This window comes from Blastocystis hominis (genome assembly GCF_000151665.1).
Source record: "Blastocystis hominis, Singapore isolate B (sub-type 7) whole genome shotgun sequence assembly, scaffold_0".
NCBI classification, from domain to species: domain Eukaryota; class Bigyra; order Opalinata; family Blastocystidae; genus Blastocystis; species Blastocystis hominis.
In genome coordinates, this window is record NW_013171815.1 from 1,050,117 (window position 1) to 1,076,988 (window position 26,872).

General features: G+C 52.5%; 10 protein-coding genes; 5 read left to right on the forward strand and 5 right to left on the reverse strand.

The window, feature by feature from the left end:
• Positions 1-11: 11 nt before the first annotated feature.
• GSBLH_T00000338001 (uncharacterized protein) lies at positions 12-688 on the reverse strand (the record flags this gene model as incomplete). XM_013038526.1 has 3 exons in its annotated part: positions 12-378; positions 410-563; positions 594-688. The coding sequence occupies 3 exons, from the start codon at positions 686-688 to the stop codon at positions 22-24; spliced, it is 606 nt and encodes a 201-aa protein (XP_012893980.1). The 3' UTR covers positions 12-21.
• A 356-nt stretch (positions 689-1,044) lies between these two features.
• Positions 1,045-1,756, forward strand: GSBLH_T00000339001 (uncharacterized protein). XM_013038527.1 has 2 exons: positions 1,045-1,293; positions 1,330-1,756. The coding sequence occupies exons 1-2, from the start codon at positions 1,249-1,251 to the stop codon at positions 1,702-1,704; spliced, it is 420 nt and encodes a 139-aa protein (XP_012893981.1). The 5' UTR covers positions 1,045-1,248; the 3' UTR covers positions 1,705-1,756.
• A 224-nt stretch (positions 1,757-1,980) lies between these two features.
• On the reverse strand, positions 1,981-3,048 carry GSBLH_T00000340001 (uncharacterized protein; the record flags this gene model as incomplete). The annotated part of the gene is made up of 4 exons (XM_013038528.1): positions 1,981-2,267; positions 2,298-2,459; positions 2,489-2,720; positions 2,752-3,048. The coding sequence occupies 4 exons, from the start codon at positions 3,046-3,048 to the stop codon at positions 1,981-1,983; spliced, it is 978 nt and encodes a 325-aa protein (XP_012893982.1).
• Positions 3,049-5,037: 1,989 nt separating this feature from the next.
• Positions 5,038-8,580, reverse strand: GSBLH_T00000341001 (uncharacterized protein; the record flags this gene model as incomplete). The annotated part of the gene is made up of 1 exon (XM_013038529.1): positions 5,038-8,580. The coding sequence occupies one exon, from the start codon at positions 8,578-8,580 to the stop codon at positions 5,038-5,040; it is 3,543 nt and encodes a 1,180-aa protein (XP_012893983.1).
• A 2,430-nt stretch (positions 8,581-11,010) lies between these two features.
• GSBLH_T00006054001 (uncharacterized protein) lies at positions 11,011-11,886 on the reverse strand (the record flags this gene model as incomplete). The annotated part of the gene is made up of 4 exons (XM_013038530.1): positions 11,011-11,035; positions 11,104-11,344; positions 11,375-11,819; positions 11,851-11,886. The coding sequence occupies 4 exons, from the start codon at positions 11,884-11,886 to the stop codon at positions 11,011-11,013; spliced, it is 747 nt and encodes a 248-aa protein (XP_012893984.1).
• A 225-nt stretch (positions 11,887-12,111) lies between these two features.
• On the forward strand, positions 12,112-13,918 carry GSBLH_T00000342001 (Mdm38; the record flags this gene model as incomplete). The annotated part of the gene is made up of 10 exons (XM_013038531.1): positions 12,112-12,399; positions 12,430-12,465; positions 12,497-12,565; positions 12,595-12,651; positions 12,680-12,934; positions 12,963-13,226; positions 13,253-13,389; positions 13,424-13,649; positions 13,680-13,808; positions 13,838-13,918. 10 exons carry the CDS (start codon positions 12,112-12,114, stop codon positions 13,916-13,918), a joined length of 1,542 nt encoding a protein of 513 aa, XP_012893985.1.
• Positions 13,919-14,115: 197 nt separating this feature from the next.
• On the forward strand, positions 14,116-15,717 carry GSBLH_T00000343001 (uncharacterized protein; the record flags this gene model as incomplete). Its single annotated transcript, XM_013038532.1, has 6 exons — positions 14,116-14,217; positions 14,250-14,367; positions 14,397-14,500; positions 14,531-14,622; positions 14,656-14,715; positions 14,745-15,717. 6 exons carry the CDS (start codon positions 14,116-14,118, stop codon positions 15,715-15,717), a joined length of 1,449 nt encoding a protein of 482 aa, XP_012893986.1.
• Positions 15,718-16,745: 1,028 nt separating this feature from the next.
• On the forward strand, positions 16,746-18,710 carry GSBLH_T00006957001 (uncharacterized protein; the record flags this gene model as incomplete). The annotated part of the gene is made up of 3 exons (XM_013038533.1): positions 16,746-16,931; positions 16,962-18,457; positions 18,488-18,710. 3 exons carry the CDS (start codon positions 16,746-16,748, stop codon positions 18,708-18,710), a joined length of 1,905 nt encoding a protein of 634 aa, XP_012893987.1.
• Positions 18,711-18,802: 92 nt separating this feature from the next.
• On the forward strand, positions 18,803-19,361 carry GSBLH_T00000344001 (uncharacterized protein). XM_013038534.1 has 2 exons: positions 18,803-19,100; positions 19,133-19,361. Exons 1-2 carry the CDS (start codon positions 19,038-19,040, stop codon positions 19,328-19,330), a joined length of 261 nt encoding a protein of 86 aa, XP_012893988.1. The 5' UTR covers positions 18,803-19,037; the 3' UTR covers positions 19,331-19,361.
• A 5,966-nt stretch (positions 19,362-25,327) lies between these two features.
• On the reverse strand, positions 25,328-26,335 carry GSBLH_T00006055001 (Major facilitator superfamily MFS-1; the record flags this gene model as incomplete). The annotated part of the gene is made up of 3 exons (XM_013038535.1): positions 25,328-26,046; positions 26,075-26,197; positions 26,239-26,335. The coding sequence occupies 3 exons, from the start codon at positions 26,333-26,335 to the stop codon at positions 25,328-25,330; spliced, it is 939 nt and encodes a 312-aa protein (XP_012893989.1).
• Between the last annotated feature and the right edge of the window lie 537 nt (positions 26,336-26,872).

A 26,872-nucleotide genomic window follows, 5' to 3' on the forward strand; every position in this document is an offset into this window, starting at 1 on the left:
ACAAACATCCCAATTGTACATTTACGGCTCTTCCAGAGATTGCGAATAACTGCCCTGCGCTTGTGTATCCATAGAAGCCTTGATGTCGCGGCCAAGCTTCTCCATGTTCACCTTCGCCTTCTGGGCTCCCTCCTTCATCGCAGCGCCAGTCTTCTTGGCTCCTTCCTTCATCGCAGCGCCAGTCTTCTTGGCTCCCTCAGCGACCTTCTGGCCAAACTCGGATTCCTTCACCTTCTGGGCTCCCTCCTTCATCGCAGCGCCAGTCTTCTTAGCTCCTTCCTTAACAGCAGCGCTGGTCTTCTTGGCTCCCTCAGCGACCTTCTGAGCAAACTCTGTCTGCTTGAATTTGTCCATTTCAGCAACAGTTCTCTTGCCAAACTAACCATCAGGTAATGGACATGCTTCCTACCTCAGTCTCCTTGAACTTTTCGTTGGCCTTCGAGGCTCCGCTCTTTACGGCGCCCCAGCCCTTCTTGAAAAGTCCACCCAGAGCACCAGCACCCTTTTTCAGCGCTTTGATTCCTTCGCTTTCTTCCTTGGGCTCCTCAGGGACTTCTTCAGCCCTACAAATTATCAAACACGATTTTTCCTACACTACTTCCTGGGCTTCTTCAGACTCTTGGGCCTCGACCTCCTCCTCGTATTTTTGATCCTCAGTGCCAAAATCAATCAGATCGGTGGAAGACATTCACACGAAATAATGGATATGCCAATTCTTGCATTTTGGGAGTTTCATTATCAAGTTTCCCCTGTTTTTTGGAAAGGTTTTACGAAATCGATAATTCCAAATTATAGGAATATATATATGACATAATCAGAAAACCCAGAGAGATTAATTTGAATTTTGAAAAAACGGCTCCTAGGGTTTTGCTCCTAATTTCCCTATAGGATTTACGCGGGGATACGCATGTTGCCTTTTCTATACGTAAATCAAATTATGGACAGTTTAAATCAAAAACGACCCTATTGTTGATCAAGGTTTCGAACCAATTATTGTCCTTGTTGTTCGCATTCTTGGTTAGCATTATTGGACTGTGTATATCATGTAGTGAAATGAAGCACAACAACGTTTTACCTAATGCTCACTTTAAGAAGGACTGGGATCGCCGTGTGAAGACCTGGTTCGATCAGGCTGGACAGAAGAGACGCCGCAGACTGCTCCGTAAGGAAAAGGCTGCCGCGATCGCTCCTCGCCCCGCTGCCGGACTGCTCCGTCCCGTTGTCCGCTGCTCTACGCAGAAGTACAACATGAAAACCAGACTGGGTCGTGGTTTCACTCTGCAAGAGTTGAAGGTGTGTTTCGGTTTGGTTTGGTGTGTAATGGAATAGGAGGCCGGAATCAACCCCCGTGAGGCTCTGACCATTGGTATTGCTGTGGATCATCGTCGTGTGAACCGCTGCGTGGAGTCTCTGCAGGCGAACGTGGAGCGTCTGAACGCGTACAAGAGCAAGCTGATCCTGTTCCCTCGCGGAGTGAAGGGAGAGAAGGGAGTGGCCACTGCTGAGGAGATGGCTGCTGCCACCCAGCTGAACGGCACCATCCTGCCGATTGAGAAGGTCGCCCCGAAGGTGGAGTTCATGGAAGTGACTCCCGAGCTGAAGAAGCGCTCTGCGTTCATGGGACTGAGACAGGCTCTGTGCGATGCCCACAACTTCGGTAAGCGTGCGAAGCGTGCTGCGAAGGCCGCCGAGAAGGAGAACTAAGGGGAGAAGGAAGGAAGGAAGGAAGAAGTTGTGAGGAGAGTCAAGGACATTGCGATTGTTTGATCGAACAAACACACGGACAATATTGAAAGGGATAAGATATTGGGTATAGGAGGTGATGTCCTTCTACTCTTCTCAGCTAGTAAGAAATGAAAAGTGAATAAGATTCGAGAGGATTTGAATCGATGACAACAATAGATCCATTCCCTGATTCCCTGATTCCCTGATTCCTTCCCTGATTTCCCCTTTCAAACAAACATCATCACATAAACTACACTACCCCTCTTCCTTGGCCACCTCCCCGCTTTGATTCCTTCTCTCCATCTTCAATTTCAAGAACTTGCTCTGCTGCCCCATCAACTTCTGCCGTCCCTTCGAGTACAACTCCTCCAGCTCACTCCTCCACCCGATCAGATCGCACAGCTTCTTCACTCCTTCATCACAGTCCCCCAGATACACCACATCGCGAAAGCAGCAGTCCATCTGATAGAACCGGAACGGACCGACCGGCTCGCGGTTGATGAGCATTCGAGGCACGTTCTCTTTCACCTTGTGAACCAGACCTACACGTTCAATCCCGTCGATGCGTTGACCTGCAAAGGGCTGGACGGTAAGAGAAGTGCCGATCACGATCAGCAAATCGCAGGTTACCATGTCTGCGGTCGACATCCAGTTGAATTTTTGGGGAAGCGGCTCGTTAAAAAAGACGATATCGGGCTTTACGAGGCCGCCACACTTACAGCGGGGAGTTGTATCTATCATTCACCACGAAATCAGACAGCACTTGAAAGGATCTGCTTTTTGAACCACTCAGTCTTTTGCGGCTTTTTACACTCAATACAAGAGCATGTAGCCATCGTGCCGTGCGATTCGACCAAACGACTCTCGGGAATCTCGGCTTGCCTTTCAAGACCATCAATGTTTTGAGTATAATTCCTTAGCAGAATTCCCTTCTTGTTTAGTAGTTTTATGAAGTAGTGTGTATAGGTAGGTAAGTATTGTTCTGGAAAAAGGTCCTATAGGGTCAGAATCTTCCCACGATGATACCATCACAAAAGAATAGAAACATTCCGGATGTTCCCGGAAGAAATCAATATCAAACATTGATTCTGGAGTTGGCAGTTTATATTTCTCTAAATTATAATACAGTCCCGTTCCTGGAGATCGAAAGTCCGGAATCCCTGCAGAAACAGAAATACCAGCACCAGACATCACAACGATGTTTTTCACTTCTCCATTTTTTATTATCTTCGCCACACGCTCAACTGTCAAGTCTCCATGTAAAATACTGTCATTATCAATATCATCAATACCCTCAATATATACACTCTCTAATTGTCCCATTACGCTTTCAGTGAACTCTTAGAGGGAAGGTCAAAGAGACAAGAACAAAGAGTGAAGCTTTTCACTTCGTAATGAGTTGGACCAAAATTGGCCTTTTTCTTCCAATATCAAATAATTCATTTTGTTAGTACAATCTAATAGTCTCTGGATTCTCTGAATGGATTCTTTGCAACGGAACTTTGTTCGCTGTTATTTGAATGAGTTTATTGTAGCGTTCCAATGAGGGAAAGGAACAGCAAGGATTGCTCAAATCACGTATTTGCGATTGTGAAAAGTCATGGATCAGAGGTATATCCAGGTAACCAACGAAACATTCAAGATCGCGGAACTATGTCCCATCCCTTTGGTGTAGACAGTGATTTTCAGGATGTTCTACGTTATTTGTAGTGCAAACAAGTCAGTTTGAACGAATGAAGCGTTTTCAACACCATACAGAGCAACAAATGCAGCGGATGTCCCAAGAACCGAAACAAGTTCGCTTCTATTCATTTACTCATCTCTTCTGTAGACAGAATATGAGAATTGCGTCATTCAGCCTGTCAACGATTCCGACTCGGTTCACGACAACTCTGCATCCTCATTCCTCTCTCCTTCTCTCTATTCCGGAACTCCCTCACTCCATCTCGCATCCGATTCTTTCCTCAAGGATACGTTTCCTCGTGTGAACAACTACGGCCGCGTCCGTTCCCAAGCTTTCTCCGTCGACTCCCACCCCTCCTCCATCCAAGAGCCCGTCTTTTCCAACCGAAAAGCCTTCACCAAGGAGAGACTTTCCCTCCAAAAATCCCGCCGCCACATCGTCCCGCGCTTTTTTCCCGCCTCACTCGTAGGAGCCGGATTCGGACGACAGCTCCGTCAAAACGCCCCGCGACAAAAAGAAAAAACGCCGCCGATTCGGGATCTCCATTTTTGGAAAAAAGAAGAATTCCCCGCGGGAAGTACCCTCCGACTCCGACTCCTCCTCCGACCCCAAGCCCTCCAGAACCGCGGGGGAGGGCGCACGACCGCGGGGAGGGCTGCCCGTTTCGCTGCCGTCGCCGACTTCGAAGAATTCGATGAGTTCGAGCGTGCTCCCCGCGGGGAACGCGGCGAGCGTTTCGAATTCGATGGGTCCGATGGGCGCGGGGAACGGGGGCGCGTCACGTGGACTGGGGAAACCGTCGAAGGAGTTCCACACGGAGGATTTGGAGAACCTGCGGCGGAAGGTGATGCAGCAGAAGCAGGAGATCGAGCAGTTAGTGGAAACAGGGAAACTGATGCAGGCGGAGCTGGGCCGTTCGCGCGCGGAGCATCGAAAGAACCTGAAAGAACTGTCGCGTCTGGCGAGCGGGAATCGCAGCAGCCTGAAATCGATGTGGGCGCGGCGGAGCGGATGGACGGTAGGGAGAAGGGGCTGCTGGAGAGAAAGCGGCAGCAGGAGAACCAGCTGACGGAGAATCTGCTGAGCCACTATCGGTCGACGGTGGAGGACCAGGTGACGGACGTGCAGAGACGCGTAGAGGGAGAGAGGAAGGAGTGAGGCGTAGCTGACGGCGTGTAATAATCGGCGACGAAACGTGATGGAGAGCACGAACTCGCCGGTGTACGACTTCGTGTCGAGGCTGCTGGCGTACGCGGTGGCGGGATTCACGGTGGTGTGCAGCGTGTTTGTGTGTAGGAGAGGCGGAGAGAAGGGATGGTGTGTAGATCTGTACATCTTTTTGCAAAGCTATTTGGGGTTGTCGTACACGCGTTCTATAACAAACTAACTCGCTTTTTGCATCATTATGATGATTATTCACAACATTCTTTCATCATCCATATTGTTATTAATGTTATTATTATTATATTTACACTTTATTCGGTTCGGTTTCACTCTGTTTTTTGAGAAAGACTCGTTATTTTCGATCGAAGTTCCGGCCAGTCCGGATTATTACTAAACTGCTCTTCGATTTCCTTCCTCATAAACTTCAGCTTCTCAATGCTCAGCAGCGTTTTCAGCACGTTGTTCTACCCCTCACCCTCCCATTCCTCGCCTACTTTGATCTCTGTCGCCACGTTCTCCGCATTATCGCACTCCACCTGCACCGGATTCTTCACACACGAGAACAGCAGCGAAATCATATTCAGCTCCATCACATACTCCACCAGCTCCGTCGTTCTCGCTTTAAACAGCGACAGCAGAATCGCAGAGACGTCCAGCGCGTTCCCCGACCCTTCTCGCAAACTATTCAACAGAATCCGCAGCAGCGTCGGCTTCTGAATCAGCACCGACAAGCACTCCGGAGTCTCCGCGATTTGCTTCACGATCGAGCAGCACGCCGTGCTGATGGGTCCGTTCAGCGCGTGCTTCTGTTCGCAGAGCTCCCACTGCTCCACGATGCGGGCCACATACCCCGAGCTCACGAAATACTCCAGAATCGCGGGGCCTTCGAGCCGGCAGACTTGGCACAGCGCGCTCACCGCCAAATCGAGACGCTCCGCGCGTTTGCCTTCCTCCTCGGCGCTCGTCGGGATGTTTTCCGGCTTCGAGTTGTCGAACAGCGCGGCGACGCCGCAGAACTCTTTCATCAGCGCGTCGACGAACTCCTGCGGCTGGCGCAGCTGATACGCCTCGTAGTTCAGATAGATCTTCACGAACACGCCGCCGATCACCGTCTCGTTCTGCAGCTGCTCGTACACGACCTCCGCGTCCTCGTCCAGAACGAACTCCCTTCCTTCGTGGAACGCGGCGACGAAGCCTTCGAACGCTCGACGCACCACGACTGCCGCCGTCGCCTTCATCTGCGCGTTCCAGATCATTTCGGCGGTGCACGTGGTGGCGTCGAAGGCGTGCAGCGCGTCCGCGTTGTCCTCGGTGAGCAGAAGCACCATGTATTCGGGAAGGAGGCGACGGAACGTCACGCGCGAAATGGCCTGGACGTCTTCGTTGTGGCTCCATCCCTGCAGCACGGCGACGCTGAGCTGCCGAATCGTGGCGAGCGCGTCTTCTGCGGGGAGGAGAATCAAATGGAGGAAGAGAACCCAGAGTCCGGAAGCGAAGAGCGCGTGCTCGAAGCCCTGCGAGAAGAGACAGACGTGGTGGAGGAGAACGAAGAGAGGCGTGCGGAGCTGATAGTCCTTCTGAATGAGGATGCGCGTGAGAATGTCGGTGGCGTGCTCTTCGACCGCGAGAGAGGCGAGACGCGGCGATTGGAGGAGAAGGGAGAGGATCTCGACGGCTTTCTGGGTGCAGGGATTGTCGAGAAGCCACTGCGGAGCGTCGTCGACATAGCGAGGCAGCAGGAACGAGAAGAGAAGCAGCAGATCGTCGGCGGACTGCACGGAGTTCGAGAGCTCCGGCGAATTGCTGAGCAGAATGTGGAGCGAGGTGAGCATCATCAGCACGTAATCCTCGCCCAGATTGGTCTCGTAGTAGCCGATCCAGACATCGTCGACTTTCGGACCCAGGCGTTGGAGTCGCAGATAGCTCAGCAGCCCTGTGAAATACTTCGGAGCCTTCACGAACTGCTTGGGCTTCAGCTTGTTGAAGACGCGGACGTAGACGTCCGCGATGAGAAGCTCGTTTCGAATCGCGTCGTAGACGAACTGACTCACGTCCTGCACGAAATCGCCCTCTCTTCTCAGCGCCTTTTCGCGTTGATCCTCCAAGAAATCGAGGAGTTGCGACCGCATCGCTTGCGTCCAGATGATAAACGGGGATTCGTAGAAATCGGAGTTCAGAATCGCGAGGAGGTGGTCAATGTTCTTCTCCAGCAGCAAGCCAATCAAACTCGGCGTCAGCAGCGACGTCAGAATCTGCGTGAGAGCCGCGGAGTTGTTGCAGACGTTCGCGAGGAACTGCACGACGCGCTTCGCGAGCGAATTGTGACTGTAGGAATAACTGCCCATGTCGCTCTGCGCCAGCGTGACGAGCGGCGTGTCTTCGCTGTCTTCGATGCACGACACGGACCCTGGGATCGCGTTCAACGCGATGTCCGACGCGATGGACGACGCGCTGACCGACGAGGGTCGCGATTGGCGAAGCTGCTGGCCGATTCGATTGCACTGCTCGTTGAATTCCTGCTCGCGCGTTTTTTCTTCGTCGGCGTTGTACCGGAAAAGAAGCGGAATCGCGGTGATGAAGACGGAAACGGAGGTGTGGAGAAGCGAGGCTTTGAAGGAGGCTTCCGAGGAGAGATTGGTGAAGTATTCCAGGATCGAGCAGAGCACGGCGACGGGCAGCGAGGAGCACAACGAGATCGCGAGATAGTCCGTGATGTTCGTCGCATCGGCCAGCGCTCCGTGCAGCGAGGAATGGTGCGACAAGTGAACCAGAATCGTCACTTGCTGGTAGAGCAGCTGCTCCGCGTTCTCGTCGCCCGCGGTTATTTTGGCGTCGTTCCAGCGCAGGAGATGATAGAGCACGGTGAGGCCGCCGCTCTGCACGAAGCTCTCCGCGTTCTCCACGGAGCAGACGCACGTGAGCAGCACGAGGGACACGAGCGAGCTCACCAGTTCGGGCAATGCCAGCTGCTCCGGATTCTCCACGACGACTTGGATCTGCGCGACCAGCATTTTGAAGGAGGGGAAGAGCAGCTTGTGCAGGCGAGAATGGTAGTGTTGGTAGAGGAAGCACTGCGTCTGCACGATGAGAAGCAGGCGCTGCGGAATCGGCGACGTGGCGGTGATTACGGCGCCGGTGAGCATGTCCAAAGCCAATTGAAGCGTGTCGTGATTCACGTCGGTGTTCCAGGAATCCCAGAACGCGCGAATCAGCGTCATTTCGTCCGCCGATTCGTCGACGCCCAGCACCATACGCGCCTGCTCCATGGAGAGAGCGCAGCCTCGGCGCTTTCCCTCGCGGATCCACTCGCTTTTCAGAGCCAGCAGCAGCGCTTTGGGGTTTTTGAGGCTGGTGGGATGCTCCAGATCCATCAATCGACGCAGGTAATACTTCCCGCAATACACGTCGTCGTCCAACTCCGAGTAGTGAATGTGGGGCAGCGGAACGAACGTCCAGCGCGTGCTCGGATCCTCTGCGAGCTTGGCGATGTAGCCATCGATGTGGGCATGGATCACGGCCTGCAAGTGGCTTCGCATGCTGCTGGTCCAGATAATCAGCGAAGACGTCGTGTCGCCGTTGTAGATATCCGCGAAACGGCTCTCAGAAAGCACTTGAAGGCCGTAGACCAGAGCGTCCGGAAGAATGCCAGCGAGGAGCGATCGCTCGTGCAGCAGAAGCTTGAGCAGCTGGACTTGGATGGCATCGAGGGAAGGGAGAAGAAGGATGGCATCGATAATGGGAAGTTGGTAGAGATCTTGAAGCGACGCGGTGGGGATCGAGAGGATGCGAAGCAAAAAGAGAGTGGCAAACGTTACGACCTTGGGGGATGCGTCGAAGAGGAGATCCACGAGAATCTTCAGCGCGTGGGGGCTGCAGAAATGCTCCAGCACGGGGGAAAGCGGGAGCTGCGGCACGGTCGACGATCCGATCGTCTTTTCGAGACATCCGTAGAAGATGTCCAGAATCACCACGGCGCGGTGCGACGCTCCGTTCGCGTGCGTTTGCATGAGGATCTTAAACAGCACGGACACCCACGTGACATCGCGGCAGATCTGCTCGACGTTCTCGGAATAGGTCAGCAAGCTCTGCAGAAACTCGAGCAGCACGTCGAGCAGACCGTGCGGATCGTCCTGCTCCTCCTCGATGACCTCCACCACGTGGCTCAGATCGAAGAACACGCGGCAATCGCCCTGGTATTGGTGGTAAATCACGCGGAGGCACTGCAGGAAGATCTTCTGCTTCTCGACCGTCTTCGCCGTCAAAAACCGCGCGTACACAGACGTCAGAAAGAGCGACGGATTCCCCAGACTCAGCCGCGGGTCGCTCGACACCGTCGCTTGAATGAGCGAGGAGCAGCCGAACGTTGCGGGGGTCTGCGCGATGTACTGCAGGAAGAGATCGTAGAGAACGAGATCGTAGTCGTAGGACGCGTAGCGAATCCAGGCCTGCTGGATGTTCCAATGCACGCGCGGATCGGCCTCGTAGATTTGGTCCCAGCGAGCCAGCTCCGCGTCGATCCACTGTTGCAATTCGCGGCGCTGCGTGTCGCCCCAGATCAACTGATAGGTCTCGGTGGACGCCTCGTAGAGCTTGAAAAACGCGGGGAAGTTGAGAGAGCCTTGCGGCGAGGCGAGAACGCTCACAGCGCTCCAGACGGCTTTTTGGAGGGGAGGGAAGGACTCTTTGGAATCTTTGGAGTCTTCAGAGTCTTCAGAGTCTTCAGAGTCTTCGGATTGGAGGAGGACCGCGAAGGAACACTCGAAGGTGCCTTTGTTGAGCGAGTCGATGAGCGTTTTGGGGAAGCAGCGACGCAGAAAGAGCGCGGCGGACTCGTTCTGATAGCAGAGAAGCACAACGAGGCAGCGCGCGATGATTCGCTGGAAGGGATTGGCGTCGAAGAGCGCGCAGCGGAGGATCCGCAGAAAGAGCCCCGTGTCAATAGCAAATTGCTGCAGATCGATCGAGAACTCGCAGGCGGGCAGCGTCACGAAGGTGTGAAGCATGGTGAACAGATAGATCTGCACGGCCGGCGTGAGGGACGAAAGAATGGCGGCGATCCATTGCGAGGACGGACGAAGCAGCGTGATAAGCGAGTCCAGAATGGGAATCGGAGGCGGCAACGCAGCGACTTCGTGAAGCACGTGATTCAGACATTGCATAGCGAGGAGTTGCGAGAACGTCGTGGACGCGAAGTCCGGAACGGCTCGCGGAATCGCCTCCTCGACCAGCGATTCTAACAGCGACGAGCCGGGAACCAGAAGGGAGGAAAGCAGTCCTTTGATTTGGGTGGACAGAACGGCGAGAGCCAAGACGCCCGCTGCGCGCGTGTCTTTGTCTTCGCTCGCCACGACCTTCGCGAAAAACGGCTCCAGGACCAGACTCACCGCGGACACTGGGAAATCCCCGACGGTTCGGAGGAATTCCTGGAGGAACTTCGCGAAGAGCGGCATCTCGGCAGGATCGTTCGCGGCACTGCTGACGATGGCTTGCAGTAACTGCTTCAAAACGTCCGCAGTGATGGAGAAGGCGCTGATATAGCGGGAATTGGAGAGGAAGCACTCGCAAGCCTCCGCAATGGAGTCGATGCAGAAGGATCCGGAGCGTTCGGAGCGAGTTGAATGCTCCGAAACCTCGGAGTAAGAGAAGGAGCGAAGACGAGGTCGGAGCGATTCGTCGAGGGAAACGAACGAACCGCGAGGAAGAGGGTCGGTTTCGACGATGCCGATGCAGCGCAGAAGCGAACGGCGACAGCTAGAAGGAAAGAAGGAGCGAGGAAAGAGAATACAGATAGGTGATGTCTGGAAGGTGATGATAACTGGCTCGGAAGCGAAGCGAAGTTCGCGGTCGAACGGAGAAGGAAAGGAGGTAAAGAAGAGAAGGGCAGAGCGTGAGGAGCGTGTTTAGGAAATCGTCAAGCTGATGAAATGAGGGATGGGAGAGAAAAGAATACTTGGTTGCAGTGATAACAGCAATGACAGACCTTCGATTTGTATTCGTATTTGAAAATGAGGGAGCGATCGCTCCGATTGGCTGTGATCTGAAAAATGTTCTTGAGGGGGATCTGCCGAAGCACGACGGCTTTCCCGCCGCAGCGAATCACGCCTTGGATGGCGGTTGAATTGACGAATAGGAAATGATTCCCGGCCGACTCGTCTTCGGGTTCGTTGATGATTTCTTCCTTTTTCTCATTTTCACATTCACAATCACATTCATGATTTGATTGCTCGGATTCGATTGGATTCTCGCTTCCTTTTCTATGATTGGAGGCGATTTCATCCTTATCAATCTCGCTTTCATTCTCCGACTCAATTTCAATTTCACTTCCATTTTCAAATTCATAATTCGCATTATTCTCTTTCATTTCCGTTTCTTTTTCTTTCTTCTCCTGTGTTTCTTGCTGCTCTTGCTGCTCTTGCTGCTCTCCCTCTTCATCGGATTCAATTTTCATCACAGTCTTCGCTCCTGGCGATTCGTGCAAATCGAACGAATCCAGAAGCGTGTAGCTCAGCACGCGTTCATTCGCTTCAAACGAATAAACCGGGTCCTCCATCACTTCAAAATCGCTCTCCGGAATCTCCTCCATCTTCTTCGTCTTGTCAATAACCAAAGCGCAGCGTCGCATTTCTTCGTCGAGCGCGGTAAGGAATCCGAAGCGTTCGGAAATTCGAAAGGTGTGGCGAATTCCGTTGTAATACAGAACCACGATATCGTCACGACCCACCATGTATCCGTCTGTTATGTGAAACAGAGAAATGCGGCGAGAGTGACTTTCTACGATTCAACGCAAACAAACGTCATTACCGAAAAAGCGTATCAAGAGATAGCCGTTTTCTACTAATAGTTCACACTTCTTTTCAATATCTGGATAAAGCAATAAAGATCCCGAAAACACATAAGGAATGGTCTCAGATGGCGGAGATCGTAAGTGAGAACGGATTTCACATAATAATTCACTTATATTTGCTGTGCGAAAGCGAAGCTTCGATTTCGATTTCGATTTCGACCTAACTATGAATGTGTCCGCTAAAAATGACTTCTTGTCACAAATCTCCAAAATGAATGTGTTAACTTTTGTAGTATCGGGAAGCGCGTCGGATACTTCTTCCCAAGTCCAGGAATTCGTCAACGTACACAAGTCGGGGTTGTAAGTTGCAACTCCGTCCGTCGATACAGTGACAATACGAGAATAGTTTCCTTTCCATTTACTCAGCTTTTGACAGAAGTAAGACACACCCATGAAGGGTCTCTATGAGTTATGTTTCACTATATTTTCAAACTCCTGAATTCACCATCGTGATGCTAGATTGTGACATGGCATAGGAATCAAATGATATCCAACCCACACTTGTGATCCCAACGATCGGAATTCCAAAAATCCGAACTATTCCAAAACCAGGCAGAACGATTCTTTAACGAATTGCATAAAGTCAGGACTTTTGTATCACAATGCTTCACAACGCTGTAAGAGTGGGCTGTCTTACTCGAGCCCGTTTGACTGTAAGTGGTTTCTATTGTGTGAAATGTAGGTTATTCGAGGGATGGCGACCCGGTATTCATATAACAAAACGATTCCACAGACGATTTACTCTCCAGAAAACGTGGTTTTCACATATTCAAGTGAAAAGAACCCGGAAATACGCAATCCACGACGAACGAAGCTGGGATTAGCTTCAGGAAAGGCACTTCCGTCATGCGACTTTGTCTACCGTCATATTCATTACGACGAGGACAAGAACATTCTGGAAGACTACCAAACGCCCTTCGATAAGCCGTTCTACGATCTGATTCGAGATGATCTGTGGGTGTGTGATCCTTTGTCTCTCACTGTGTTGATTCAATCGTGAACTCACCAATAGGATGAACAAATTCCCGATTCGCTAAATCTGTTTCCTGTCCTCTGCATTTAACCCAATTTATATATAGAACGGAAAGCATCCTCTGGACTTCATCGCTCCTGGAGGTAAGCTGATGCGTTTCAGCGAGTCCCTTTATGTACCCCTCTTCTCCATTCTCATAATCAGCACGGCGTTGTCAACACGACCAAGATCACAGCGAATATCGTCACAAACCCCACCGAAGTACACATTGACTTCATCTCTCTCCCAGGCGCGTCGTCTTCTCTCCTCTTCGCTTTCCAGCCTCAAATCAGGAGCTGGACACATTTGGACGGGCGTGAAGCTCTACGGCTACGAAGTGAACACGGGAAGCCGATTATTCTGGAAACTGATCAAAGGCGGCCAGCTTTCCTACCGTGAAAAGAAACAACTGAGCCGCGCCGTTAACGACACGAGCCGTCTTATTCCGTTCACCATCTTCGCCATCATCCCATTCAGCGAGTTAACGCTTCCATTCGTTTTAAAAGTTGCAACGCATTCTCTTTTCGAAGTAGAAATTCCCGAACTTCTTGCCCTCGACCTTCACCTCGGAGGCCAAAAAAGACGACATTCGTCGAAACATTCTCGAAGCGCGCCTCGGCCTCGCCCGCGAATACTACGACCAAATGAAAGCCACCGCGAAGAAGCATCGCCGCGACGACCTGGGCAACGGCGACTGCGCGAGCGAGCTGCTTCAGCGCATCCGCGAAGTTTCGTACGGGCAGATCGACGACGTGGACGACGTGATCTCGGTGTGCAAGCTGTTCCGCGACGACATCGTGATCGACAACAGGACAAGGCGCAGATCGTCTCCGTGGCGAAGTATCTGAGCGTGTTCACGCTGGGCGGCGACGAAATGGCGCGCGTGGCGCTGCGGACGCGACTGCGATCCATCGTCCAGGAAGACCGACTGCTGTACTTCGAGGTAGCGTTGTGGGGCGTGTGGGACGCAGGGACTGCAGGGACTGACGAAGAGCGAGCTGGAGCAATGCTGCGAGCTGCGAGGCTTGACGAGCGATGGACTGCTCAAGGCTGATTACCTCGATCTCATGAACACGTGGCTGCAACTCGCGGTGGTGAAGCGCGTGCCGACGACGTTGCTGGTGATGGCGAATATGCTGTCGATGCTCGCGAAGGAAGACACGATTGAGTCCATGTTGCCATCGGCCGTGTCGATGTTGTCGGAGGATGTGATTAAGGAGGTCAGGATGGAGAAGGGAGGTGAGATGTAGACGATTATATCGCTGGCGCCGGTGAATGACCCGACGGCGATGAAGATGCGGTACGAGAGAGCGGTGAAGGCGGATGAGGAGATTAAGGAAGAAAACATGGTCAAGGAGGAGTTTACTGTGAATAATAAGGTAGGAACGGGATTGAAATTGGGATGTAGATAACGATGTTTAATCCGGTGGTGAAAGAGAAGAAGAAGCGGACAGCGAAGAGCAAGTCTGCCAAAATTGAGTTTTATTGAATTGTTTGTGAGAGCAAATTCTTTTTCTCAAATGAAGTCCCTTCCGGAACGATCCTCAAGAGGAGTGCGGCAAAAGAAACTAACAGGAGCTGCAATCGAAGCGGACAGAGAGTTCTGGAATCAGGACTTTTTCAAAGAGGTGAGCGACGATGAGGACTTCTCCGATTCGCATGGTAGCAATGGTTTGTGTGTTATGAATGGAAGGAAGCGAGCCATTAAGCGATAGTGAAGATTCAGACATTGATTTACCCGAGGATGAGGAGCCTCAGGCACCTGTAGTGGAACCCAAAGAAAAGAAAGTGAGTCCGCGTGATGTTTTTGAGTGATTTAGGAAAAAGTAAAGCGAAGTGTCTATTTAGATCCCTCTGCCAAAAAGAGTAAGCCGAGAAAGAAGGCAGCCGCCGAAAAGAACGCGGAAGGCAAGCCAATCGCAAGTCCTCCGAAACCAAGTGATTTCTCTCCTTTTCCCCCATTTTAGAGCCTGTTTTGCCCCAGCTCGAGCTAACCCTCCGTGCTTCGACGCAGTACAAGAGTCAAGTGTCGGCCATCCAGCGCCAACTCGAGGAAGAGGACAAAAAAGACGTAATTCCCCGTTTCCCCGTTCTTTCATAGACCGTGCGTCACCGCAAGCGACAGCCGGTGCGCCGTCCTCTCCAGCGGCAGATGCTCCAGCAGAGCATCGCCACGGAAGTCGAGAACACCATGTTTGTTTCAATCCTTCTTTCTTTCACACCCAGTTCTCTCCACCAAATCCTCAAAGAAGAAGAGAAGAAAAAAGTCGTTACCAAACGCAAAGCGTATTTTTACCACCCTCTTTTCACCACAGAATCACCGGCAATCGCGTATGCGAGTTGTCCTCCCCTCGCTTTCCCCATCTTCTCCTTTTCTCCTCCCCTTCTCTGGCTCCTGCCTGGCCGGCAGTGCCGCGTCCTAAGCGAGCGCGCTGCGCCTTCAACGACGGGCCTGCGCGCTACTTCGATCCGCGCTCCAACGCGCCGCTGTGCAGCCTGGCTTGCGCCAAACGCCTCCGCGAAGAGAGGAGGGCCAAGGAAACCACCGCCCTGCTGGGCACCGCGGGGGACGAAGCCTTCCGATCCAGTGGACTGAGTGGCCTGAATGGGGTCAATGGGGTCAATGGGGTCAATGGGGTCAATGGGGTCAGTGGAACCACTCGACCTAATGCACCCAATGCACCCAATGGACCCAATGCATCCAATGCACCCAATGGATTCGGTGAAACGCCCGGGAGAACGGGAATGGGAGGCATCAAGGGAGAAGCGAAGCAAACGCGGCAGATGGCGAGTGGCGGACGTACGGATGGGAAGAAGAGTGGAGAGAAGGGAAAGGAAGCGATTGGCGCAGGGACGCAGAAAAACGGAGACGCATTAAAGGGCATTCCGAAGGGTGGAGTAAAAACGGAAAACCCGCCGCCGCCGAAGAGAACGATACCGCAACCAACGGCTCCGATCAATCCCACGATCGTAACGACGACCACGACGCAAGGAAAGGTGTTGCAATTCCAATTGAACTACGCCAACGTTCTTTATATCAACAGCAAGGCGCTAAATATCCCAGTGAACATAAATCAGATGTACTATCTTCAAACGGAGGTGAATGGGAAGAAGGTGGTGAATGCGCATCTTATGACGGAAACGAAAAGGGATGCGGATGGAAATGTATATTATTGTATGGTACCGATGATTCCCTTACAGAATCCTTCAACTTGCATTGTTTGTTTGAATCGCGGTTTTTACGCAAATTTCGCAGGTCGATCTGCCGATTTGATCTGCAGTTTTTGAGCCAAAACACACCGTATTGAGTCAAAATGAGCGATTCTATCTTTACGGTTAATCAGCTCTATACATTAGAATCACCGAAAGTCGAAGCTGTTGCATATTCAAGTACTTTGGCAGAGAGGAGCACATAATGTGTCAGATGGAAGTGGTCCTAACGAGCTGTGCATTTTTACAGCAGTGAAAGGCGGAAGATTGTACGAGCATATAGTTAAAGCAGAACCGCGTACTGAGAATCGGACCGTTCGATCTTTGGTTTTCGTTGTGACAAATAGTCCCGAAAGTATTCGCTTGTGAGTTCGATATCCACAGTGGCGAGTAAAAAGAAAATCACAAAGATTTTGCCAATTCGCTCTCTGTCTCGAGTGCTTGTACTCAGCAGTATTGGATTAGGAGTGGATTCACGTCTAGATGGAGTGCTTTCTGCGTTTGACTTTTCAAGCTTGTCTCCTATATTTTGCGATATCTCAGTTACAAACATTTTGGATATGGGAATTAACGGAACGCTCCGCGACAACTGTCTCCAATTCTGGATATTGGTGAAGAAGCGCGTGATCCTCTACACCTTTTCGCAAGGCCAATTCACCAAGCTCCAAGAAATCCCTCTGGCCGACACCCCTCTCCTCGTGTCCTGGATCGGCCCTCTTCTCCTCCTCCAATCCAAAGATTCCCTTCTCGTCATGGACCTCTCCACTCCCCAATCCTCCACCACCTTCAAAACCTCCCTCAAGAACTCCTCGCAAGCCACGCTCCGTCTCCTCAGCAACAACCGCATCTTCTTCAGCACCTCGCCCGTCTCCTTCTCCCTCCTCTCCCTTCCCGACGGCTCCGACGGCCCCGACGGCCCCGACGGCCCGCACAGCGCTCTCCCCCGCGAAACCTCCCTCTCCTACACGAGCCCTGCGCCCAGCAAGGGCGTGTGGTTCAGCAGCCCGTTCATCTTCGTGCAGTCGGACGCTCTGCACGTTCTGGACCAGTGGTCGCTGCGCCCCGTCGACTCGCTCGCCCTCCCCGCCGCCCAGCTGCTCTGCGACATGACGCTCCTCGACGCAGAGCTCCGGAACGACGAGCTCGGCGTCGTCATCGCCGTCCTCGCCGACGGAACCGTCTGCGCCATCGATCTCCGCGACGCCGACGCCGCCATCAGCCGCTTCAGCCAGGCGGGCGACGTGGCCACCGCCTTCGACCTCCTGCACCGCAACGAGGCCGCGGGGAACACCGTCCGACCCGCGGAGAGGCGTGAGCTCTAGGCGATGGACAAGCGGCAGATGCACAGACAGGCCTGTCTCACCTTCTTCGCCCATCTCGACTTCGCTCAGGCCTTTCACCACGCCTGGGAGGCGCGCATCGCTCCCACCCAGCTGCTCCCGCTCTTCCCGGAGCTTCTGCTCCGCCCCCTCCCCGACAGCACCGTGTTAACCGCGGATCTGCTCGGACGAAACGTCCACTCCGTGCTCGAGTTCGTCCTGGCCACGCGGAAACAGCATTCCAGCGACCCCTCCGCCATCCGCCCCGACTCCGAACTCGTCAAAACCGCGGTGAACCAGGCCGAGAGCGAGCTCCTCGAGTTCTTATGGAAGTTCCACGCCGAGAACCAAGGGGAGAACCGCGGGGAAGACAAAGGGGAGGACCAGGCGGAGAACCAGGCGGAGAACCGCGGGGAAAGCCGCGTGGTGGATGTGGCGCTGTTCCGGCTGCTGCTGAACCGCGGGGATCCGCGTCTGTCTGGCTTTATCGCGGGGCAAACGAGCTGCGAAGAGGAAGATGTGCGGGAATCGCTGGTTTCCCGCGGGTTGTACAACGCGCTGGCGTCGTTCTACGTGCAGAAGAAACGCCCGCGCGACGCGCTGCAGCTTTGGCGGGAGCTGGGAGAGGGCGCGCTGCGCGAAGAAGGCGTGGACGGCGTGAGTTTGACATGTCAATTCCTGCGGAACCGCACGGAGACGGACACGCTGGAGCTGATGCGAGCGTTTCTCCCGTGGGTAATGGACCGCAACCCCGACGAGGGCTACAAAGTGGTGATCTTTGGAGAGGTGTCGACGGTGCCGATCGCAGGGTTCGTGCTGAGCGAGCTGGAGCGCGTGGGCGCGTCGAACTACCGGTCGTCGTACATCCAGTACTTGGTGGTGATGAATCACGTGGACGATCCCGCGCTCACCACCGAGTTCATTCTGGAACGGATCCATCTGCTGCTTCGGCAGGTGCAGGAGCACGAGCTCGACATGGCCGTCGCGCGAGTGGCCGACACGCCGTCGTTGGTGCGGGATCAACGCGGGCAAATTCTGTCCTTCCTCGAGAACAACCAGTCCTACGACGCCTCGCAAGTTCTCGCCGAAATCGACGCCTCCGCGCTCTTCTTCGAGAAGGTCGTCGTGCTCGGCCGCCTCGGCCGCTATGAAGAGAGTCTACGCATCGTGGTCTATGAGCTGAAGTCGATCTCGTACGCGTGCAGCTGCTGCGCGAAGTTCCCTGCGAGCTCGTGGTATCTTTTGCTCCGGATTTTGTTCGCCGAGCAGGACGAGGAGTGCGCCATGGAGCGGGAAGTGACGCGTAGACGCAGGGATTCCTTCCGAGAGGCAGCGTTGCGCGTGTTGGAGGAACACGCCTATGAAATCGACCCGATCGAGGTGCTCAAGATCATCCCCGAGGACCTCACGCTGCAGCAACTGCTCCAGTATTACCAAAGCGTTGTGCCTCACTCGACGAATGTAATGCGAGAGGCGAGGATCCAGCGCGGAATGGAACAGTGGAGATAATGAGGGGATTTGAGGAGTAGGGTGCGAACGAACCAGCTGCGTCGGGAATTGAATTCGATTAAGAATTCGTATGTGATAGTAAACGGAGGCGAGACCTGCGCTGTCTGTGGAGAGGAGTTCAGACAGGATGACTGTATGGTGATAGATGGCGAGGATAAGAAAGTGCACGAGCGCTGCTGCTGCAAGGAGAAGGAGATTGAAGTGTTGAATGACTTGTTTTTGCGTGTTTATTTACAGAAATAAGAATGGGGGTGGGGGTGCAGAATTGCGATGGAAGTTGCAGGTGAGAATAGTCCACCCCCTGGGTCGATATTGTTGATTTTCTCAAAAGTTTGTAAGGACTCGTTTTATCAATGGCTAAGACTGAAAAAGGTAAGTTGGAGACGTTATGAATGCGAGGAATCGTGTCTAATCGCTCATGTAGCTGCTGCTGCTGCCAAGAAGACCCAGCGTGTTCAGAATAAGAAGGCTGGTCACATTCACACTACCACTCGTTTCTACCGCCCAAAGACTCTTGAGCTTGCTCGTAAGCCCAAGTATGTCAGACATGCGGTCCAGAAGGAGAACAAGATGGACGCTTACGCCATCATTAAGAAGCCTGCTGTGAGCGAGTCGTCCATGAAGAAGATTGAGGTATTTGTCTTCAGTGTGTGGGTAATGCGTAGTCTGAGAACATCCTGACCTTCTTCGTCGATATCCGTGCGAACAAGAGACAGATCCGCCAGGCCATCAACAAGCTCTACAACGTCAAGTGCGACAAGGTGAACACTGTGATTTCCCCTCTGGGATTCAAGAAGGCGTTCGTTCGCATGAGCGGAGAGAACGAGGCCATGGACGTTGCCAACAAGATCGGAATCTTCTAAGGTGATTCTGAGGTAAACCTGTCCTTATTATGCGTGTTTGTTTGAAAGTCAGGTGCTGAATTGATGTGTCATGGGAAGTCTTAATGAGCAGGCGTAGAAATCAGAAGGCGCTCATTTTCATACAGAGGAAAGCCAAAAGAGTCAACAGAATAATTCATATCATTCTCTTGGCTGTAACTTAATCTAATAATTCCTGTATACAGGTTCCTGTAGATTATTGTGTTATGTCAAATCCGGGAGAAAACAGTGAAACTACGGACTCTAGTTCCCTGGACTATTCGATCGAAACCGTATCGAGAATTGCGTTGTCTCTGAATTTTAGATCGCATCTGTATATCCGTCTTTTATGGAACTGAAGGATTTACAACGTCCGTGGGAATGGTCTGTTATCAAACAATATTATGTGGGTCTCCTAAATATATTAAGGATCAATCGTGAAATTCTGATCACTGAGAAGCTATCTAGTTGCATCGTTGGGTTTTATCTGGAAAGTCTCCGATCTATGGAAACTATCAGCAACGACGTATTCTCGTTTTTCAGACAGGTCCTAGATCTTATTCCGCTTACGCAAACCTTGGTTTATCATATATTCTTTTTCTTTTGCTTATCTGTGTCTTCTATCATTTTCTCTGACATTTAGGAAACGCCGTTGCCCCAGCTCGAATCTCTCTACTCGTTTCTCTCACAGCGTGTTTCCATTTCTGAACTCAGCTCGATCGTTCTTCTTCTTCTTCTCCCTTCTCACCTCCAGATCATGCAGCTGCAAGCTGATTCCGATATCAACACCCAGCCCAATTTCCCAGGTCTGATTTCGATTCTGAACCAGCTTCTCATCAACCGAAACACCGCCTTTTTAAGCCAGCTCCCTTCTCTCCTCGACGACTTCACCAACCAGCTCACCGAGCTCATCGAGGCCATCGGCTACAACGTCAGCTCCCAGCTCTGCAACGTGCTCAACGAGCTCCGCATCGTACTGGACGACTGCAGCGATCTCAAGCCCTCCGAAGCCGTCGGGTTTCCCCGTTTCCCTCATTCTAGAGCCGCAACCTGGTGAAGAAACTGCTCTTTCTGACGAACTACCAGAACGAACGCGTGCAGATCTGGGCGATCTACGTGCTGAACCAGATCTTGGAGCTGTGTCCGTCGCTGGTGACCAACCGCACGGCGCTGGCGCTCGAGCTGCTGCGCCTGGCGCTGAACAAGAAGTCGATCGAGCTCTCCATCGTTATGTTTTCTCCTTTCTTTTTAAAATCACCTCCAGTTTCTCCATTCTCGATACGCTCTCCAACGCCAAGGCGCAGCCGGACCCTCCCAGCGACCTCAGCGTCTTCACGTCGCTCCTCGGCGTCGCCAAGCGCAAGCTCCAGCCCAGCGACGTCGCGCTGCGCAGCCTCCGGCAGTCCGACGGCTGCGTCTGCGTGCTCCAGTGGATCCACCAGAACCGCAGGCTCCTCGCCCCGCTGCAGGCCAAGCTCCGCTTCGAGCTCGCGCGCTCCTGCGTCCTGCTCTTCCTCAACTCCAACCGCCCCGTCTGGCCGATGCTCCGCGACGTCGTCGAGGCCACGCAGGTCCCCAGCCGCGACGTCCGCAACGTTCTCTCCTCCCTCAAGCCCGATCTGCAGAGCCGCGCCGCCGAGAACCTCAAGTCCCTCTATCCCGACGACGGTTTCCACGGTTTCGACTTTCGAAGTGTAGACTTCGCCGATCTGATTCGGGCCGTGGGATCCCCCAAACTTCGCGTCCAGTCGCCGCATCGGTCGATCGCTCCGTCGTCGCCGCGCTTCTCCACGACGCCGCGCAAATCGTCCGCGGTGTTCACCTTCGATCCGCAGCCCTCGGAGTCCCCCGCGGTGAGTCCTCACCAGATCAAGCCGATGGATCCCCGCGATTACGGCCGAATCCGCCAGAAAAGCGAGGAAAGCCGCCAAGGGAGCGCGCTGTCGCAGAAAAACGTCCGCGAATCGGCGGTGGAGTTGACGTACTCGGTGCTCTCGTCGTCGACTTTGTTCGCGCAATACTGTTCCTGTCTGCGTCCCTCGCCGCTGCTGGACATCGTGCTGGGATTGCCGGAGAAGGGAGAGGTTCCGCAGGGCGTGTACGACGCGATCGCGATGAAATTGGAGGAGGGAAAGGGGTTTTCGGACGGAGATCTTCGCTATGAGGTCGACTGTGTGATTCGGTTTTTGGTGCTGCGACTGCTGGGGAAGCGCATTCTGGGGGAGAAGGACAGCGTGATGCGATTGGTTCTGACGCTCTGCGAGAGCAAGAAGGTGACGCTGAACCGCCTGGAAGTGAAAATGCTGCTCTTGGGACTGTTCTATGTGAACGGGTTTTCTTCCATGTCGAGCTATCTGCTCCGCGTCATCGACTCGTGCGGACTGGACAAGGTCGCCTTCGCCTTGCTCGCTCATCTCTAGTTCATCTCCATCCTCGTCGATGTCGTGAGTCTGTATTCCCGCGCCGTATCGCTCTCCGAGCCCATCGAGTGCATGCTCCTCGGCGTTCTCAACGCTCTCGAGTTTCTCGTCACCGAGGATTTCTTCTGCCAGCAGGGAAAAGCCCACCTCACCCAAGGCCTCCTCGCTCTCCTCGACTCCGTCTCCCCCGCCGTCCAGCAGGCCGCGCAGCGCGTCTGTCAGCGCTACTGCGACGAGGGCGCCGCGCTGATGGCCTCGGGCGTGTCGACGAGCACCGATCTCCGGATCCAGCTGTACAACGCGCACAGCCATCGCTTGCAGCGCGTGGAGCGCGCCAAATCGAGCGAGTCGATGCGCAGCCGCGCGGGGAACGGCGCTGCCGCGCATTTCCGGCCGCGACCGATGCTGAATCTGAAGAAGAAAGGATCGAGCTCGGGGTCGAGACACTCGAAAGATTACACGTCGAGCTCGAAGCAGTCGAAAGATCACACCTCCAGCTCCAAGCAATCGAAGGACCACTCGTCCTCCTCGCGCGGCGCCGCGTCGCACGTGCTCTACATCGACAATCAGAGCAGTATCTTCTCGGACGGCCCGGTGGACGCCACCTTCTCGTCCTCCGTCTTCGCCTCCCCGCCCGAATCCGAAGCGCCGCGGTATGTCCCGGTGAACCGCGCCACGCTGGTGTCGCCGACTTATAACGGCCTGGCCAATGGATCGTATGGATCGAACGGAGACAAGGACGTCATTGGGGACCACGATGGAATTGGAGACAATGGAGACGACAATGGAGACAATGGAGACAATGGAGACAACCCTTCGAATCTCTCGGAATCGGAGATTTCGCCGGTGGAAGAGTCGGAATCGCCGTACTTCGAGAAAATCCGAGCGGAGAACGGGAACGCGATGGTGATCGCGACGGGGATGAGCAGCACGAGCCAGGCGAACAGCCACGATTACAAGGGGAACCAGATGGTGCTGAACTCGGACTCCTCGGAAGACGAGCTGGTCTCGCATAAATACACGAACACGTACCCGGAAAGCGAAGAAGAATCGCCGGAGCGAAGGCAGATCAACGAGATCGCGTCGGTATTCCACGTGTTCATCCAGCTCTATCAGAGCTGCTCGTACATCTGCATCATTCAGCGGCAATACAGCGTGCTGTACGAGCAGCTGCTCAAAGTTCTCGTCGATATCAACCAATTCGTAGCGATGGCCGATCGAATTCACCGCTAGTTGAGCAGCGAGCAGGTCGTCGACATGTCCTCCGAAGAGCGCTGCGATCTCTTCACCGGTTTGTTCGTGCTGTTTCGCCTCGTCGTCGTGCAGTACGCGATCCTCAACACGCGAATCGACGAGGAGAACAGCACCATCCAGGCCTGCAAGGACGCGATCAAGCAAAACCGCGAGGAGTACGAGAAGTCGCGGATCGAAATGTGGATCAACGTCGCGCAGGAGAACCGCCAAATCATGTTCGATCATCGAGCCACGCTGGAAGTGTTGCTTCGCGAAGTAACCGTGCTGCCCGAGTTTGTCAGCAATCTCCTCACTCCCTTCAAAATCATCTCCGAGTCGCCTTTCCGCCAAGAGGTCGCTTTTTTATTATTGACTCGATTGTGTGTAGATCTGCAGCGAAATGACGCTTCTTTCCATTCATCACATGGCTTCGGCCGTCTATTTTTGCTATCAATATCGACAGTATCTCCAATCGATCGTCGACGTGCTGGCCCCCGTGCTGCACGACATGCTTTTCTTCAGTCAGACGCACACCGTGTACTCCTGCTTGCTCGACTTCCTCGGGAAATACGGGCTGAAGAAGGGGTCGGAGGAGTACAGCGAGGACACAGTTCTGTACGTGACCGCGCTGCTCTCCGAACTGCATCAATACAATATGAGTTGTCGACCGCCCTACCCGCAAGCGAATTACTCGAAGTGTAGGCGAGAAGGAGGAGAAAGGGGCTGATGTGTAGTCTGCAAGATGACGGAGAATATGCTGGAGAAAGACCTCATCGATCCGCTTCGGCAGTGTGTCGAGCAAATGCACCAAGATCTCGAGCGATTGGATCAAAGCACTGAACCCGATTCGCTCTATTTTAAGTCCGACGATAAGCAGCGCTGTACCGTGTTTCTTGAAAATTCGGTCCATTCGTGGAGTGTTTCTTCGAACAAACAATGCAAACAGGGATTTCGCCTTGGAATGAATAGGGATTGTGCTCCAGCGAGATGGGCTTTGAAATGATGCTGTCCCTGCGAACGAGTTTCTGCGATTTCTGAGAGGATATATGCTTTTTGGCCGAGTCCTTGGCAGCAGAGACGAAGGAGCTCAGCATGATCACCATGATTACAATCGTGATACAAACGACGAATATGATAATGATAATATTTACAATACGCGAAGAGGAACAATCTACGAAAAACAGCAATATTTGGAAAAGAGTACAATGATCATCGTTAAGTGTGTATTTGATGGGGTCGAATCCGTTAAGACTGAAATGCAATGAAGATGTTGCTACGATTTATGAGCAAGATATCCTTTACGGTAAGTAACTCCCATACTCACAACTGTTTCAGACATCATGAGAGATACATATGGACTGAATATCTCAAATGGAATGCACGACCAGTTGCTAAAAGGATGATTACGATGAAGAGTGACTAACCTGACTGGATATTCGACACCAATTTCGAAACCACTGCACGATTTCAACTCATGATACAATTTCATTTTCCCGCTTTCTCTTTTGAAAGAAAGCACTGTTCCCGTATAAGCCACATAATGAAGTGTAATAATGTATGTCACAGTCTCACTGTATTCTTTGCAGTCTGTAGTGTTGTAAAAGGTAATTGTATTCGTAAAATCGGTACAATTGCAAACACCATAGTCTTGAAAGAATAGATCGCTCTTAATCGCTAGAATAAATCAAGGAAAATAGATTCATACAATGGGTATCTCTGTTCAGGCAGGTGGAAAACACACCACAAACTATAAAGTTAGAATGCGTAAAATAGAATACTTGGAGAAGAAGCATCCTTTACATTTGAATCTTTCAAAGAAAAACGAGAAATTGAGCAAGTAGCTACTTCGCATAGGCATAATGATAGGATAAATAAGCTGATTGATTTTCCATTGGAATTGCTTCTCATACTGCATCGGCGATAACAAAAAATGATATGACCCCAATGTTATAATGTCGCCTATGTCCCAGTTAAAGTATGCTTATTTCTCTTGAGTTCAAATCTTTTACGAATACCAATTCTGCAGGGTTTCAGTTATACCAAATCTAGTAAAGAGGTTAATCTTGCTATGGTTGTTTTCCAAAATAAGAACTTCGCTGTTTATGCAAATAATAAGCAAGCATACAATTAATAGAGTGCAGTAGAAACGATTATCAGAATATGGATTATAATGATCATATCAAAATAGTCAATATCTATAATCTTGACAAACCTATGCACTCTTCACTTCTATGGCTTCATTTGATTCCTAGCAATCATTCCACTGTCGGAATCCTTCCATTCTTTTATCTCCATAGCTCCACTTTCACTCCCTCCCTCCTCTCCTTTCTTAAACAAACACTCCAAACTACGCGTGTTGCAATAGCGGGTCCTTTTCCGTCTTCTCCTCATGATTCGACATCGGCGTCAATGGTGACAATTTCATGTTCTGCACGTACTCCTGCACTGCGTCCTCGTCCCTCTCGATCGTAAACCGCAGCAAGAACGACAACGCCGCCGACACATAAAAGAACCCGCTAATCTTCAGCATGGCGGCAACGCGATCTCCCTCCCTCAGCATCTGCGTAAACACGATCGGCCCCACGATTCTTCCCGCGTTATTGAACACCTCCCCGATCGCGGTGGCGGTTCCTCTGCACTGCGGCCGATTGACGTTGAGCAAAATGCTTTTGAGAGCGGGCCCGGGGATGTTGAGCAGCACGCCGAGCACGGCGAGAAGCAGCGCGTGGAGGAGGAACGAGACGGAGACGGAGAGCCCCTCGGAGAGAGAGGGCGAGAAGAGAACGGAGAGCAACGGCATGCTGATGAGATAGCCGATCGCGACGGCGAGCGGGAGATACGATCGATTGACGCGGTAGAAGAACCGGCAGACCAGTCCGGAGAGCACGTTCCCGAAGGCCGCGCCGATCCCGAAGAAGATGAACAGCGACGACGCCTGGGAGTGAGGAAAGAACGAAAAAATAGAGACGGAATCGGCGGAGAATTTCTTCTCGTTCGCGAGAATGTCGTGGAGATAGCTGCTGTACACGCCCCACGGAATGGACCCCGGCAGTCCCTGCAGAAATACTACGTCGGCACGCTACAAGAATCGTACGGAGCACGTTGGACCCCACGCGGATGCTTCGCAGCACCTCGCGGAAATTCATCTGCAATGGCTTCGAGTGCTTCTCTGGGCGGCCGAGGCCGTCGGACTCCCCGCGGGAGGGGAGCTGGATGACTAGAGTGAAGGGGAAATAGGGAAAAAACAATAGAGGAAACAGAAGGAGATCATGCCGAGGAAGGGAATGACGCGGAAGTAGCTCCTCCAGCCGAAATGACTGCTTACGTACCCACAAATCGTTTGACCTGCGAGCATCCCAAAGCCCACAACGGTCGAACTAATCACCGAGGCTGCAGAGCGTTTCGAGGGAGGAAAGGTATCTCCCAGAATCGATAGGTAGATAGGTAGACTGGAGATCACGCAGACTCCAGAGAGACCTCTCCAAAGGAGAACGGAAGAGTAGGTAGTGGTAAAAGGAATAAGGAGAGCTGTTGCATGACAAAGAAAACTAGTGATCAAAAATACTGTCTTTCGTGAATATAAATCAGCTAAATAAGTTACAAGCACTGAGGAAGGTGCTCCGATTAGAAAGAAAACCGTGCTAAATCGACTCCCTATCTCTTATCCCACAGCCAGAAGAAATACCAATAAGCCTGTCTCTTTCTTCGTCTGAAAAACCAAAATCCTTGGCCATCGGCGTCAGAATTGGTGCAAAACAATTATAATAGAAATACAAAAGTAGGGTATTGACAGAGATTAAAATGATTGTACCCAAATATTGACTTGTTATAGCTTGCTTATCTAACTTGTCTGGACCTTTTAGATCTGGCACAGAAACAGAACTCTGTGTCA